Source organism: Phalacrocorax carbo, chromosome 8 (assembly GCF_963921805.1).
Source record: "Phalacrocorax carbo chromosome 8, bPhaCar2.1, whole genome shotgun sequence".
Taxonomy (NCBI): Eukaryota; Metazoa; Chordata; class Aves; order Suliformes; family Phalacrocoracidae; genus Phalacrocorax; species Phalacrocorax carbo.
In genome coordinates, this window is record NC_087520.1 from 34273948 (window position 1) to 34290380 (window position 16433).

The 16433-nt window shown below is 36.8% G+C and overlaps 1 protein-coding gene across 1 annotated transcript; it reads left to right on the top strand.

Moving 5' to 3' along the window:
• The first annotated feature begins 613 nt into the window (after positions 1-613).
• On the top strand, positions 614-16018 carry GPATCH1 (G-patch domain containing 1). The gene is made up of 20 exons (XM_064459545.1): positions 614-732; positions 1764-1898; positions 2240-2325; positions 2780-2940; positions 3290-3387; positions 3525-3583; positions 3927-4172; positions 4951-5098; positions 5812-5891; positions 6392-6596; positions 7879-8166; positions 10005-10183; positions 10466-10593; positions 10865-10998; positions 11336-11505; positions 12150-12354; positions 13412-13522; positions 13993-14117; positions 14348-14493; positions 15703-16018. Exons 1-20 carry the CDS (start codon positions 654-656, stop codon positions 15722-15724), a joined length of 2805 nt encoding a protein of 934 aa, XP_064315615.1. The 5' UTR covers positions 614-653; the 3' UTR covers positions 15725-16018.
• The last annotated feature ends 415 nt before the right edge of the window (positions 16019-16433 follow it).

The following is a 16433-nucleotide window of genomic DNA, read 5'->3' on the forward strand; positions in this document are numbered from 1 at the left end:
GAGATAAAGCTCCTTCAGTAAAGGTTTAAATGCAGAGACTTCTGCACCAATTCCTGTGCACATTCTTTTTTTCATGGCTTGCAAAACAACGTGGTTAATCAATTTTTGCCATATATCTGCTGAAGACTGTAATTCAGTTAAATCCACACCTCCCTTGGTCATATTGATTCAGGGTGGAGTTCACTTTACACCTTGATTCAGATAAAATCTGTTTCACAGAATTTTTGCTGTCCTTTTCCTAGCCCTTAGACCAGAGGTGTTTTGTGAGCAGGCCTGATCTGGCGCATTGCGTTTTGAGGCAGTTGATGGGATGGCCACTGATTATCAAGTGTTTGACATTTTCCAGCACTATTAATTTTCGAATACATCAAACATGATTTCAGACCATTAATTTGGAGAAGCTCAGGGTAGCATTTTCCCACATTTCCTCACAGAGTTCCCCGGGCCGAAGGGGCTGGCCGCAGTCACTGGAAAGGCCGTATTCCCGCAGGAACAGCCATCCACCACAGGGACCAGGGGGAGGGTAGGGAGGTGGGCGGATCTCCCTGTCAGCGCGGCGGGAGCAACGGCGGCCTCTGCGGGGCGCGCTGGCTCCTTCCCGCTCTCTCTCACGTGACCCAGCTTTGTCCTGCGCGAGCCACCGTCCCGGCAAGATGGCGGCGGCGGAGTCGAGTGACAGCGACGAGGAGGATTTGGTGAGCTACGGGACGGCGCTGCAGCCCCTGCAGGAGGGTAAGGGGCCTCAGGGAGCTCGCCTGCTCCGCCTCCGTACCTCCGCCATGCAGCGCATCCCGGCGGGAGGTGCTGGGGCCGGGGCGCCCCGCAAGGCCCGCCCGCCTGGTCTGGTGCGGGGCTGCCTTCCGCCTGCTCACGGCCTTCACTTCGGGAAAGCTGTGGCGTGTGGGCCCAGCGCAGACCTGCCTCCCCCTTTTCTTGCTGCCGTGGGTCGTGGGGGCTGCCTCGGCAGCCGTGCTGGCCTGTGAGAAGGCTGTTGCCGGGGGACCCCGGGATAAAGAAGTCTGGGATGGGAAGGGGGGCTTCCCGCAACGGGAGTATAAAAAGATCCTCTCAGCACTATACCGGTTTACTGGCATGCGGGCGTGGACCTGGGGTGCCCCAGCGTTTGTGCCAGCAGTGTTCTGGTCGTAGCTAGGGGCTTGTCCTTCTGTCTTCTCCCCAAGCCTCAAAAAACCCCTAGAGTTCAAGTATAACAGCTGAAGTGTATGCAGTTGTACCGATGTGAACATCCTACACCTATATTTGTGAGACAGACTGAGCATCATCCAAAGACTTCTGTACAGCTGTGACTTATGTGTCTGTGCTGCTTAATTCATGGAAATATTGTTACAAAGGTGCAAATATTTATGTCAAAGTCGATAGCTTTTGTGTTTTGTTTCAGTTTTGGACACTTCTAATGTGATGTAATTTCTCAAAACAGTTAAGTGATGAAATCCTGTTAGGGATCTTGCATGCTTAACAACTAAAAGTATCCTTTCACAGGAAAAAAAAAAGTTATCAGAACTTGTTAGAATTTAGGATTTCTATCTGAACACTTCATGCTTTTACTTTATCAGTGTACATCAATGGCATATACAAATATTTAAAGTAGAGTGGGAATAAAAGTAAACTGGTGATGCTTTCCACTTCAGGGTGGCTACTATTTGATCCAGGTCTTACCTGCAAGGAAGAAATGCTGTCTGGAGCAAGGAGAGTCTATTCTTTATGCAGTGTTGTGACTTAGTTTCTGATTTATCTGATTGTAGGTGAACGACTTAAAAAGCCAATTCCTCTTCAAGAGCAGACTGTTAAAGATGCAAAGGGACGATATCAGCGTTTTCATGGCGCGTTTACTGGTGGTTTCTCTGCTGGTTACTTTAACACTGTTGGCACAAAGGAAGGTTAGATATTTTTCTGTCTTCTGGGAAGGGTTAATTGATTACCATAATTTAATGTTAGTGAAAACAAATAGACTGTCATTAAGGATTTTTTTCCTGCTGTTCATTATACTGTAAATATTGAAACATTGTTTTATGTTTCATCATGAAACACGAACGTTGCAACATCAACCACACATCCAAGTTCAACCAAGTTGAAGTTATTTTCCCTTGAGTTTTGGACTGCAGTTTTATAGATGTTCCCTTGATGTATCCTTAAAGTGGAGGGTTGAAATGTTTGAATTGTTTTCAAATATTATGTTGCAGTTTACAGTACCTTACTTAGGTATTTACTTTCTTTAAAGGATGGACTCCTTCAGCTTTTGTATCGTCACGGCAGAAGAGAGCAGACAGAACCATTCTTGGACCAGAAGACTTCATGGATGAAGAGGTAAATTTAGAAAGGAATACAAATCTTTTAGAAGTAGTTGCCATGTCAGCAGGCTTTTCAGTAAATGAAATCTTGTAAAGAACTTAAATAGCGAGAATGGCAGTAACTTTAAAATTACTTCTTGTATACAAGTGTTGTACTGTGAGGTCCTGTAGGATTTTGGGATGAGGATGTTTCATAGATTCACTTAGAAAGCCCCTGTAATCTCAGTTAAAAAAAAACCAACCCAAACTAAACCCTTTCACTTTCTGTGTCAGAAAATACAAATACTTTTGAAGCAGTTTAAAATATGACCATTCAAGTTAATGAAAAAGCAACTATGTAAATGGCGTGAAAAATTTAGCCAATATGAGGGTCATATCCCATCTTCTTTCCTTTACCATTACAGTAAGTAAGCATTTGAGGGAAACATATTTTTTAATATACATTTTTCCGTTTTGTCTATATTTTCCAGGATCTTAGTGAATTTGGGATAGCACCAAAGGATATTACAACCACAGATGATTTTGCATCCAAAGCTAAAGACAGAATAAAAGAGAAAGCCAGACAGATTGCAGGAGTAGTTGCTGCCATTCCAGGAACCACTGCATTTGATGATTTAATAGGACCATCAAAGTAAGTAAATTTAAATAGAAGTTAACCAAACAATTCCTTTCACTTGGAAGTTGTATTCGTTAGAAAAATAATGTTTGACCTCAGTAATCCATGAAAGAGATTGGAAGATCTGCAGTGTTACACATTCGAAGTGGCCTCCACCTGTTTTTTTGTTTTGTATGTGCACACTTGTACCAGGTAAACACTTTACAAAACTGGGATATAGTGTATATGCAAATACTGATACTTCAGATTTTATTTTAAAGTGGGGTATAAAAACAATTTTGAATGGTATATGTGTATATTATTTCTCAATAAATATTAAAAATGTGGTTTGAGGTAATATTTTTTCCTTTTGTTTTCTTCTTAGAATAACAATTGGGGTTGAACTGTTACGAAAAATGGGCTGGAAAGAAGGACAAGGCATTGGACCGCGAGTCAAAAGAAAGCCATGCAGGCAGAAACCTGGTAAATCCAGTGAAGTTCCTGAACTCATTAATAGAAAGTTAATCTTAAAACCTCCTTTTATTTGGGCTGTTTCTTTAATCTTAGAGAAATTTAATAAAGAGTTGTAATTTAGTATGATGCTGTTATATGTCTTTCAGACCCTGCAGTGAAAGTATATGGTTGTGCATTACCACCTGGACTGTCTGAGGGTTCTGAGGTATTGAACAGGCTAAAGTTGTTGGTTGACTTATGTAAGAATGTGTACTAAAATATTTAAAACAAAGAACAACTTCTCTGAGGTCTTTGAACAATATTTTAACATGGAGTTCCAAGTTTTTTTGAAAGTATTCATAAATACTTATTATGCTTATTGTGAAAAAAGGTTTTAATGTAACTAAATTTATTCTTTTGCTGCCTAAGCAGATGTAGTTCATGTGTATTTTAATATAGAATTTAGGAAATGCAAACTTGCCTGGTCTCATGTTAACTAAATGTTGTAAAAGCTCAACATACAAAACTTTTAGTCATATTTGGTGTTATATACTTCTATTTTGTACAAGGATGAAGAGGATGAATACCAGCCCGAGAGTGTTACATTTGCACCAAAAGATGTAATGCCTGTAGATTTGACTCCAAAAGAGAATGTCCATGGACTTGGCTATAAGGGTTTGGACCCATCACAAGCTTTATTTGGTGTATCTGGAAGAGAACACCTGAATCTTTTCACAGGTGGTTCTGAAGACACAAGCAGTTTACTTGGTGATCTGAGACACAGTAAAGGAAGAAAACTAGGTATTACGGGTCAGGTAAGGACATTTTTTAATGCACTTTATTAGTGCGTAAAATCTAAATAAATTTTGTTTTTTCTTCTGTGGAAGGCACCTAGTCATTGTAAGAAATCTTAAGTGTGGTTTGAGAACAAGATTTTTTGTGAAGATGTGGACAAATCCTTAGAACTCTTAAATGCCTTCACTTACCGATATTGTTAGAGAGAACTATAAAATACCTCATTCTGAACAGTTGGGTGGAGAAAATTCTTGTGAGACTTTGATTAGACAAAGTTAGTATTCAATATGTTTCTAGTTTATGTTATTTTGTCAATTTTGATTTCAGTAACGCTGAACCTGTCAGTTAGAGAGGTTTTGCTTCCCTCCATCATATTTGTAGTTCTTATGTAGAAGCACTGTCAATTTATATTTCTGGGAACTATACTTGTTCAATTTTCATGCTAACTTACATTTTTTTCCTTTTTGAGACCTGAACCTGCTCTTAGTCAGACTGCAAATGTTACGTTGTGGAATTAGGCTGCTGTCCTCATGCTGTACAGACCAAACTCACTGTCTCTCCCTGCCAAGGGAGTGAAATATGTTTGCTGTTGGGTTTGGGTTGGGTTTCCCCCCCCCGCAATAGTTGGTAACACTTTTTTTTTTGTGAAGCTGTGTATTTTTCCTAGTGTATATATATGTACACTGAACATCTTATATGAGTGGATAGATATACATGTAGATGTGTTCTGACATGTGACTTAAAAGTAGTTTTTTTACACTTTTGAGTTCTCATTATTTTTATTTTAAATTATTTTAGGCTTTTGGTGTAGGAGCTTTAGAGGAGGAGGACGATGATATTTATGCAACTGAAACACTGTCAAAATATGATACAGTTCTAAAAGATGAGGAACCTGGTGATGGCTTGTATGGCTGGACAGCACCTAAGCAGTATAAATCAAAAAAAAGTAAGAACTGTAGCTCTGTCTAAAGAGCTAGCGTAATTTGTATTTGGGGAAAAAAAATGACGTAAGTGTAGTCTCTATTTTCCAAATGTTTTCGTTTTCAGTGGACTTGTATATTCTAGCCCTGATATCTGAAACTTCATCTATTCTTCTTTATATATTGAAGTGTCCAAACCTGGAAATAATGCCCAAAGTACACCATTAATCCCAATGTAGATTAAACCCCAGACATAGCATTCAGTTCTACTGAAGGAAACAAATTATTGTGAATCATGTCTACAAAATATGACCCAACCATTGCAAAGAGATTTTTTTTTTAGATATACTTGTGTATTTTCAAGTAACATATATAAATGTTATCTTGATACCACTTTGTTTTTAGTGCAACTTTTAAGTGCATGACATACTGTAGTGATTTCTAGAGTACCTGTTGACGTTAGTTGTACACAGTTAATGGCACTCATGCTGTTAGCTATGCACAGCACTGATACTGTTGCCTCACTGTTAGCCACGTTCATCTTCCAGCAATCTCTTTGGTACTAGTTTTTTAGCTACTAATACTAATCCAGATTCAGAACCCTTAATTTTAAATGAATGGCACTGAAGACAAAGGACTACAATTATGCTCCCTAAAATATATTAGAAAATACTCAAAAAATGCTTTTTGCCAAACATATATGTTTTAAATATTGACTAACTCTGTGGTCATTTTGTAGGGTCTGAAAGAGAAGTTAAATATATAGGCAAAATCTTGGATGGTTTTTCCTTGGCATCAAAATCATCAGCTCCGAGCAAGGTAAGCAAATACTGATATTTTCATATTAAGAATAACATAATCAAATTGACATGTGAGCTGTGTGAACTTTCCTGTTGCTCAGTGTTTTAAAATACAGTAAGCACAGAAATACTCAATAATCCAATTAATTGATTAAATCATGTGACTTCTGTTTTTAAAAAATTTAATCATTAGGCAATACCAAGGGCATTTTCTCAAATAAAAGCAATACATATTACGACTGTTGTTGATTTTGCTGCACCTGATGTGCATGTCTTCCTGTTCTTCATAATCGTTACACATTAACAATATAATAGTTTGTTCCCAAAGTTTGTATTATAATGCTGCTTACTGACGGGGTCTGAAAGAATCAGTAGCTTGTAATATCTGTTTCTACTGCTAAGATGTAAATTGAGGAACTTTTAGATTGAAGTGACTTTTCTGAAACACATTTGTAAGCGTTAAATACAGAGCTTTATCTCTCTCTTAGTGGATTTTTGTTTTGTCGTCCCTCTGCCAAGACTTATCCACCACCTGACCTGCCACGAAATTACAGACCAGTCCATTACTTTCGACCTGTGATAGCAGCTGGGAATGAAAACTACCATTTACGGAAGGCATTGGAGGAATCCACTGGAAAACTTGAGAATGATATGACACAACAAAGCAGGCATGCTTTGAATGCATCTCAGAGGAGGGAGCAATTAGGAGAGACTGGTCTAAAAGGTACTGATATATGTGACCATACCTTTGCTTATGTTTCAGGTGCCCTGCTTGTTTATATAACAGTAAAAATTTGGTCTAGCCTTGAACACTATTTTCTAATACAAACATACTAAATCTAGTTGGCTTAGCTAGAATACCTTATCATTGTTCAGTTTCATCTCTATAGATGAATTGTTGACATATCTGCCTATATTTTCATTTACTTAAGTCTTTTTAAAGATTAAAAGTATGTATGGGATTGTGTTGTGTTCTGTTGTGGTTTAGGGTTGGTTGGTTGGGGTTTTTTTTTTGTGGCCTTATGTTTTTGTCATGGTTTTAGCTAGGATAGAGTTAATTTTCTTCACTGTAGCTGGCATAGTGCTGTGCTTTGGACTTAGTATGAAAATAATGTTGATAACACACAGATGTTTTGGTTGTTGCTGGGTAGTGTTCATACTAGTCAAGGACTCTTCTAGCTTCCCATGCTCTGCCAGGTGCACAAGAAGCCAGGAGGGGAGGGGGCTCAGCTAAGAGAGCGGATTGTAACTGGCCAAAGGGATATTCCATATAATCTAACATCATGCCCATATGTTAACTGGGAGAAGCTGGCCTGGGGAGGCAGGCAGCAATCATGGCTCAGGGACAGGCAGTGTTGGTTGGCGGGTGGTGAGTGGTTGTATTGTTTGTGGTTTTATTTTGTTTTTTTTTTTTCCTTTTTCCCTTTTTATTATATTATCATTATTGTTATTCTTATTATTATTTTATTTTAATTATTAAACTGTTCTTATCTCAACCCCCAAGTTTGGTTTTCTTTGCTTTTGCTCTTCGATTCTCTCCCCCATCCCACAGGGGTGGGGGGAGTGAGCAAGTGGCTGTGTGGTGTTTAGTTGCCGACTGGGGATGAACCATGACAGTTTTGTAGTATAGGAAGCTGTGAGGTTTGGTTTGTGTTTGGTTTTTGCTTTTTTTTTCCTCCTCCTATAAAATGAGGTTTCACTGAAATACATGCAAATTAACTACGAAGGTAATTTGTAAATGCAGTTCACATTTGTATCTGCAATAGCAAAGTTTACAAAGTAATATGTGGTAAATAGAATAAAAGATGCAACAGTGGCCAATTTTTTAATCTATCTTTGCCATTATACTGTTTATTGCTGCTTAAGCTTTGCTTTCTCTGCTTTGCTGCTGCTTTCTCTGAATGTATATGCATAGTAGTAGGCTTTTTTTCCTACACTACAGGGGCAGAAATAGTTGTGGTAACTTTTTAATTTCTGTTTCTTTCTTACTGCTTGTTTTGTTTTAGGTCCGGCTCCTTCTGTTTTGGAATATCTGTCTGAGAAAGATAGAGAAAGACTCAAGGAAGTGAAACAAGCATCTGAGCAACAAATGAAAGCAAAAATATTGCCTCAGCCTTCACAAAATAGCAGATTCCAGCCAGCCTCCCCAGATGATGCTTCTCACAAATGGCGCATGTTGTTGGGGGGGCAGTTAGCAAATGCTGGTTCTAGTGACTTCAAACCGTTTGCAAGAAATCCAGAAAAACAAAAAAGATACGAAAACTTTGTGAGAAGTCTTAAGCAAGGAGAAAAAGGTAACTGACAAGATTCCGACATTTTAATTTTTCTCTGAAAAAATATTTCTTTATATTTTTTTTCTTTTTTTCTCCTTTTTTTGTCCTGATGCATTTTATATTCACTATGACATCTCTTCCTGAATTCCACAGTATTTCTCCCTCTACTTCTTTTTAGGGCCAATATTAAAAGAAAATTTTACTGATATTTAATTGTGTTGACTTCAGGAAAACCACTCAGTAATTCAACTGTCAGCAAGACTTGTCTTTAGGCATTACATTTCATACTTCTATGCTGTAGCAGAAGTGAAGTTCTCCAGAATGTTTTACTTAACTGTCTGTATTTCTGGGTTTCCCTTCTTTCAGTTGCCAAAGTAGACTTCAGCTTTGGCCAGTACCATAAACTATGCATTGAATAAGCATTTTTATTTAGTTTGTTTCTCTCTGAGGAGTAAAACTGACAGATCCTATAAGATTATCAGGTCACGGTAGAATGGCAATTTTTTGCCTTTTTCCACAGAAGACAGGAAAAATCAAAATAAAACCCATACCTTGCACTTCCAGAGGAGATAAGGACCCTGAAGTGAATTAAATAGTTCACATTTGTCAAAGCTTGTATTACGTGTCCTTTGGATACGCAAACTGCCACTGTCACTTATGTTCTTCTCAGAGGAATTTATGGCTGTAAAATCATAGCATACATGCAGAGCTGTTAGTGAAAACCAAAAAATGTCAACCCCCTTCATCTGCTCCTTTTGTGCTGTTTGAGTCTCCTTCTATTTTGTTTTAAGTTTTTGCTATTAAATGATACGGTGGTGTGTCTTATGTTAAATCAAGTACTCATGATGCCTTGTGGTGAGTTCCCCAGTACTGTGATTTTTCTGTAAGGCATAGAAAGCTGAACTATGATCTCAGGAGGTCATCAGCAGCAGGTCAATCTAGAATGTCTTAAAAGAGAAAAGAAAAAAAAAAAGGCTTTACAAAATTTTAAAGTACAAAGGGGGCTATTGGGAAAGAAGAAAAAGGGCACCAGCAAAGTTTTGCAAAGGAAGGGGTATAGTGTCATGTAGAAAACCTGGGTTTGTTATTTTAGGATTTTAAAAAAATAATCCTTTTCACTATATGAAAAAAAGATTACCCGGTCAGTAGCCTCTTGGAGTTACTGAATTGGGACAGACTACTTGAGCTTTGAACCGATAGTTCCTCCATTCAGGACTGGGTTTTAGTCTGCGTAAAATGGAGTAAAATGTGCCTCCTTAGTCATAATGATGAAAATGCAGAAATATTTAAATAACTTGAATGGTTAAGATTCTGTTTGTAAGACTGTCTTTGTTTGACTGGTGTTACTTCCTATTCCTTCTGGGAGCAAATATGAACCCTTAGCTTTGAACAGGGTCTGTATTGTTTACAAAAACCCGTGTGCGAATTCTGTATTTATATACCAGAAAGCCCCTTGAAGTTACCAAAGCTTGGCCAGGCTTACTCATGGTTAACTTTTTTGTTCTCCGTTTTAGTTATTTGATAAAGCTTTGGATTTTACTTTGTATTTTAAACACCTCTTAAATACATGAAGTATTTTGAACATTCCTTAAAGGGCAATGAGTAAAGAGTCAGCATTACAAGTAAAATTATTTAAAATCTCTCTTGCGTTAGCATTTGCCAAACATTCATGCTAGCTAAAAGAAACTACCCCTGCTTATCAAGGAATAACACCTTGGAGATTAATACTGTCCTTAAACTAAATACTCATTAAATACTTGCAAGGATGTTTGCTTATTATCTTGTTTTTTGTTAGAAAGGCATCAGACCCAAGTAAGCTGTAATCTCTGCTAAGCATTTATCTCCTTATCTTATGGTAGATACATTAGAGCATTATTCAGACCCAAGCATGACAGAATGGGAGCGAGGAAGAGAACAAGAGGAGTTCTTCCGTGCAGCAATGTTCTACAAATCCTCAAATTCAACACTGTCATCCAGGTTTACCCGGGCCAAATATGAAGATGATGTTGACAAAGTTGAAGTTCCTCGGGACCAAGAGGTATATGCTCTTTACAGTCTTTTAGTACATTGGCGCTGCAGTTGCTGCCTTAACCCTGACTTTCAAAATTCTTTTTCTTAAAACCATTTTGTAGATATAATGCCAATGTTTTGTTGCACTTCTGTTTAGCAAACTTTTGAAAACATTCACTGCATATAAAACAGTGATTTGCTAAACTACGCTTAAATGTTTATGCTTCTGTCCTGTTCTTAAGTCTTACAACAGTAATAGTCAATTCAGTATGTTATTTATTTAGCAGCTATAAATGTTTGACTTTTTCAGAATGATATTGATGATAAGGAAACTGCTGTGAAGATGAAGATGTTTGGCAAACTCACAAGAGACAAGTTTGAATGGCATCCTGAAAAGCTGTTGTGCAGAAGATTTAATGTTCCTGATCCATATCCTGAGTAAGATGATCGATACTGATATTTTCAATGCTTTTTGAAAATTCTGAGTTTTTCATATGCTTGTGGAAAATCTGGTTTGATGTTTTCTTCTGTGTCATAATAGGTGTAAAATAGAACTGCCTGATGCTTTTATTTGCCTCATTAAATGTGGTGACCTCTGACAAAATAGTATGCATTTGAAGGACTACTGTAGGCGTTTCAGCTTGTTGTAGATAATTTGACGCCTTTTCTGTGTTGAAAACAATAATCAACAAACTTTATTTCCCTCTAGTTCTTCCATTGTTGGGTTACCAAAAGTGAAACGAGACAAGTACTCTGTGTTTAATTTCTTAACTGTGCCTGAGCCCACCGCATCTGTAACTCAAGCAACAAACGAAAAAGTCCAACAGGGTAACAGTCTCAACAGTAAGTTGTTGTTACTTTATTCATTTAGCTATAAATGAGATAATAGTCTAGAAAAAGCATATCTTTGTCACAGAGAACATATCCGCCTGATTTTTTTTAATTAAAAAAAAATCCTAAACAAAAAAATTGAAAATAAATCCAGTGATGTAAAAACTGAAGTCAGTGATATTACGCTAATTTCTTCTACCTAGAAGACCTTTATTAGCCAGATATTCATTAGAAAGATTTATAAAATGTCAAACTATACTGAAGAAGCAGAGTAATTTAAAATCAGGTAGGCCATGAAATGCAGGATAATTTGACATGCAACTGATTTGAGTGTTTGGGACATTTTTAGAACCAAAGAAAGCTTCAAGATGGGATATGTCAGATAAAGAGAAGGAGAAAAAGGATTCTATCAGTGAATTCATTAGTCTTGCTAGATCAAAAGCTGATGTTCAGCAGCAGCCACCAGTACCAGCAATGGAGGGATGTGGAACTGGGCTGAATGAAACTCTTCCCACGGAGGTGAGTTTACAACGGTGTTTGAACTTAAAGGGGAATAGTTGTAAACTGTCACAACCCTAAAATAAGGTTGGGTAACATATGAAGTGATTTAATACAGATCAGTTTGCAAAAGAGCCAACTCAGGATAAGCAAAGACATGAGATTGTACTTTGAAAGAATTTTGAGGTTATAATTCTGAGCATTTACAGCATACAAGTAGAGCAAGTATGACTATACTTGAAGTAGCAGCTTTAGAGAAGAAAAAATGTAGCTCAGCAGCCTGGGAGTTAAGTTCAGCCCCTTATACCCACTGTGCTCATAGGCACAGAATATTTTTTTTTTCTGCTTTGAATGGAGAAGGGTGCATACTTTGGGGAGAAAGGTGATGTTTTCCTTTATCTTAACTTTAGTAGTGTACAATAGAAGTTTGAATTAATGAATTAGAATGTATAATATCTGGGGATCTGTTTTCAGCTGTGTAGCATAAATTGTATTACCGTTTACAGGACATTGACTTAGTTCAGCAGCATTTCAGAGTTTTAATGTTTTGGACTAGCAGTTCCTACGTTTGTAAACACATGTCGGCATTTTTGAAGTTATTACCAGAGAGAGATTGTTAGTTTCTTTCATGTTTAAAGACAGTATATTATGATGCTGTTTTGCAGGTAGCTAATGAAGACAATGATCAGGAAGAAGAAAGCAGACCATCCATGGACTTGTTTAAGGCAATCTTTGTGAGTTCCTCAGATGAAAAATCATCTTCCTCTGAAGAAGAGAGCGATGAAGAACAGCAACCAACTACTTCGGTAACAGATTCAGAAACCACCAAGCAAGTTGATCTACCAGACAGATCTTCATCTAATGTACAAGGTAGTACTTGATGGATGTTCATTTTTATAAATACTTTGTAAAAGCTTCATTTATGAATCAAATACTCCAGGACTGCTAGGACAGTGCTGTGCTCTTGTGCAGGTCATCTGGCATTGGTGGAGCTGGGCATGTAGAAAATGGTAATAATATAGCACTGAGTAAGGCCTTGCATGTACAGTGTTACTTATGTTGTGTCTTGTGTGGATTTTAGAAGCAAGCTGCCCTATGGAATATGTTTGTTAAACATTGAGGGGAATAAAACATCTAATGTTAGAGCACACTTCACTGAGAAGTACAGGGAAACTTTTATACCTGTGATAAATTGCAAGATAGATGAACAATGACTGTTGTGAATATTTGACATTCATAAATAAATAACTTTCATTTCTTTGATAATTAAATTCACTCTCTAAATACTGACATTCCAGTAATATTTAATGTTGAAATAATTTTACTATGACATCAAAAAGTTGCATTTTATTTGTATTCTGGTTATAAAAATTGCCAGAATACTTCCACAAGAGAGGGGGAAGACCAATCTTTTGCTCTACTTCTCAGTAAAATTTAATAAGTGAGCTGTAAAAAGTTGCCATATTCTCAGGATGTCTTTACATTAGCAAAATGTACAATATGCTTAGCTTACACTGGACGTACTTTGTCCACTTACTGTTACAGTTGGTTCTGTTAACATCTAACTTTTAGTGTTTATTAACTTTATACATCTTGTGGAGTCTTCTATTCGTTCTAAGTAATGGAAAAGTAGTACTGTGTTACTAAATGAAAGCAAACTTCTGCACTGATATTAATTTAATTGGTAATTGTATAGTGTAAAAGGTCAATTTTGATTAAAAATAAATAAAAATGGCAGAATGTTGACATGTTTCAGAACGTTAGCTATCCAGTTGGCCAGAGCATTCCACAGAAACATAGGACGCTGATGAATTTGCTTTCTTAGAGGTTTTTAGAAAGTCTCCCTTAGCTTTTTTCAGCATTTCTTGGAAAAAAGTGTTACCTTATTTTCCTTTCAAATAAGAAAGGTTTGGGTTTTTTTTCCTAGAGAATGTGGCTGCTACAACTGATCCCAGCGTTTCTTTGTTGCCTGCTTCAAAGAAGGAACTGGATGCAACAGAGGAATTTGGACCAAAGTTGCCTCCAACTTTTTCTTCTGGTAGGTTCTGTAGACGTCTAGCATGTAAATTCTGTGCATTGAACTTGTGTGTAAGACATATGTTATTTCTCTTTAAAAATGTTTGTGAATAGGTACTTTACCTCTTAAATGTCTGCGTTTATGTCAAACTGGCATCAACAAATGCTTTGCTACCATGCTATGATCCACTAGAAGGAACCTCTTTGCCTGTGTACCAACTTTGTTATAGCTCTGTAGAGGCAATGTTAAAAAATTGTAGTGAAAATACAGGACCAGCCTTGCAATTCCTTTTAATAACAGATTGAAAGACTTAATTACAGTAGGAAGGTTGCAGTTAGGAGTTTTAGACATTTCATTTCCATTTGAAAGCTTAGAGCTTTGCTTTTTTTTTAAACTATCCTATTAGATTAAAAGTAATACAGAATGTAATAAAATCACCTTTTTTTTTTGTCTCTTTGTTTGTTGGTTTGTGCATTTTCTTTGCACTTTAGGCTTTACTTGGCAACAAGAACCAGTGGTGCCAGCAAGTTTTCCTGGGCCTAGCAGGAAAGAAAAACATAGAAAGCATAGAGAGAAACACAAGACTAAAAGAGAACAGAAACACAAAAAGGAAAAGGTATTTAATTTAAATAGTGTATTGATTCTTTGATCTGCCAGTCGAATTGCTTTATTATTTATGATAGGTTGTAGAACATAGATATACTGGGACTAGAACTTAAGCAACTGAATTTCTCGGGTGTCTTGAAACCTGAACTTCAGAACTGAAATCAACTTTTTGCTGTTGTCTTTCAGGAGAACCCAAGTCTTTCACAATGAAATAAGGGATTATTTCTCTTCTTTTTACAGAAAAAGAAACATAAGAAACAGAAAACAAAACGAAAGCACAAGAATAAAAAATCAGAAAAAGACAGCAGCTCAGACACTGAAGATAGCAGTGACAGCCTTAGTGATATAGGTACCACAGGCTTGTCACCCAAAGAACTTCTAAGAAGGTAAACTTAAAGTTTACTTAAACACTTGCTAATTTTGCAGTGGATAATTAAAACCTCAGTTTACAAGTTGTCATCCTAGTGAACCTATTTGCAGCAAATATGCAGCCAATCTCATTGTGAATGTAAAATACTACTCTTTTTTTTGAAAAAAGTGAGGAAAGATTACAAATATTAGGCATCTTAAGCTAGAGGGTAATTAACTTCAGGATAGAAGCCTCTTGAGGTAAAAGGCACTAAATACACAATTCTGCTAGTTAATGGAGGTTATAGTTAAAGATGACTGATATTTTTTTACAGTATTTTGAATGGGAATTAAAAATTGAACAAGTGCAGGTGGTGATTCCTCTTTCCGTTACTTTGTCTACTTCTCTCTACTTGGAGACATGGGAAGCAGTCTGTTTCAGAATGTTTTGAGTCTGCTTCTTATGTTGATAATTAGCAAAAGATCTGATTCAAATAGATCCATTGTGTGGCATTGATTCTTAAGATAATTCTGTGCTTGAGCAAGGATCACCGAAGCAAGCAGAACAATGAGTCATAAACATGTCTGCTAAATTTAGACTGTGCTGTTACATTTTTATAAACTAGAGACTTGAACACAGTGCCAACAGAAATGTGAAAACTGAAAAATAACAATTTGTGATTTAATTTTGCACACTTCAATAAAGTACAGACAAAAGTCTATAATTCAGATCATAGTCATCTTCCTGTGCATCCCATGTGGAACAGTCACTGCATTGGCTTCTGTTTAGTGTCTCTTATTAGCTGGAAGAGAGGTGTCTACACACTTTTTGAAATACCACATCCAGCTGGCCTAATGGCAAAGGAATTGGGGTCTAGGTGTTTAGTGGAAAGGCTGGCATTCCAAAGGACTCTGCTTTCCATTCCTTTGGAACTCGGCTTCAGTTATGTATTGGTGTTTTCTTATTAAACAACCAAATTAAGTCTCCTTTTGATTTCTAAATAGCTCAAATATGGGGGTTTTTATGCATTTTTCACAGAATAGTTAGACAACTTTGTACAAGCAGTTATTCTGGAAGTCTTCATGTTTGCATGTCTCTCTTTACATCACTGAGAAAATGTTTTTATCTCGCATAACTCCATTCTGTCTCTTAAACCAAGGTTTAAAAAACTGCTCAAGTAATCAAATGTTCATAATGTTGCAGACTATTCAGTCTGACCTCTTTTCTTTTTCTTTCTCCCTTTTAGATTAAAAGAACTTCAGTATTGAAGAGGTAGCTTGCTTTCTTCAGTGCTGCGTGACTTTGATCTCAAATTTTTGATCTCCTCCATGATGGTAGATCAATCATGTATGCTTTGAAGCACTGTAGATACTGTATTCAAGTTGAATTTGTTTGAAAGTAAATGTGCATATGTTTATTTTGTGATGCTTCATATGTTCAAAATGTATAGATTATGGAATGTTGAAATTACTCCTTTTGGGGCAGCATAATCTGAAATACTGCAGGCCCTGTTTTAATTAACATGAAACAAGATATTTTAATAAACTAAAGATTAAAAATCATGTTTGTATGAGAAGTCATTGCCTAGGGCCTCTAAAATGCTGGAGAGTAAATTTCAGACTGATTTAAGTTAGGAAGTTTAAAGCAATGTAATATTTTTATTGGGCACAAGTCATTTTAATGAGTCTAATGCAGGATTTTGCACGGCAGCTTTGCAGTATGAGGCTGTACTGGGAGTTATTTTTACATCTCCAAATTGTTGGTAGTTTTTACCACAGCAGATCTAAACCAATAGACCACCACTTTGACACAAACTATTAAGGTTAATGTACTAAAAGATTAGTACTATAATTATAATCTGCCTTATTTTGTGTAGCTAGAATGAAAACTGTTTTCTTTTTGCTTCACACACTACGTTTAAAGAGCAATTCCCATCTTGTAGAATTATTTTGACATAAACGATGAAATAGTACTAGA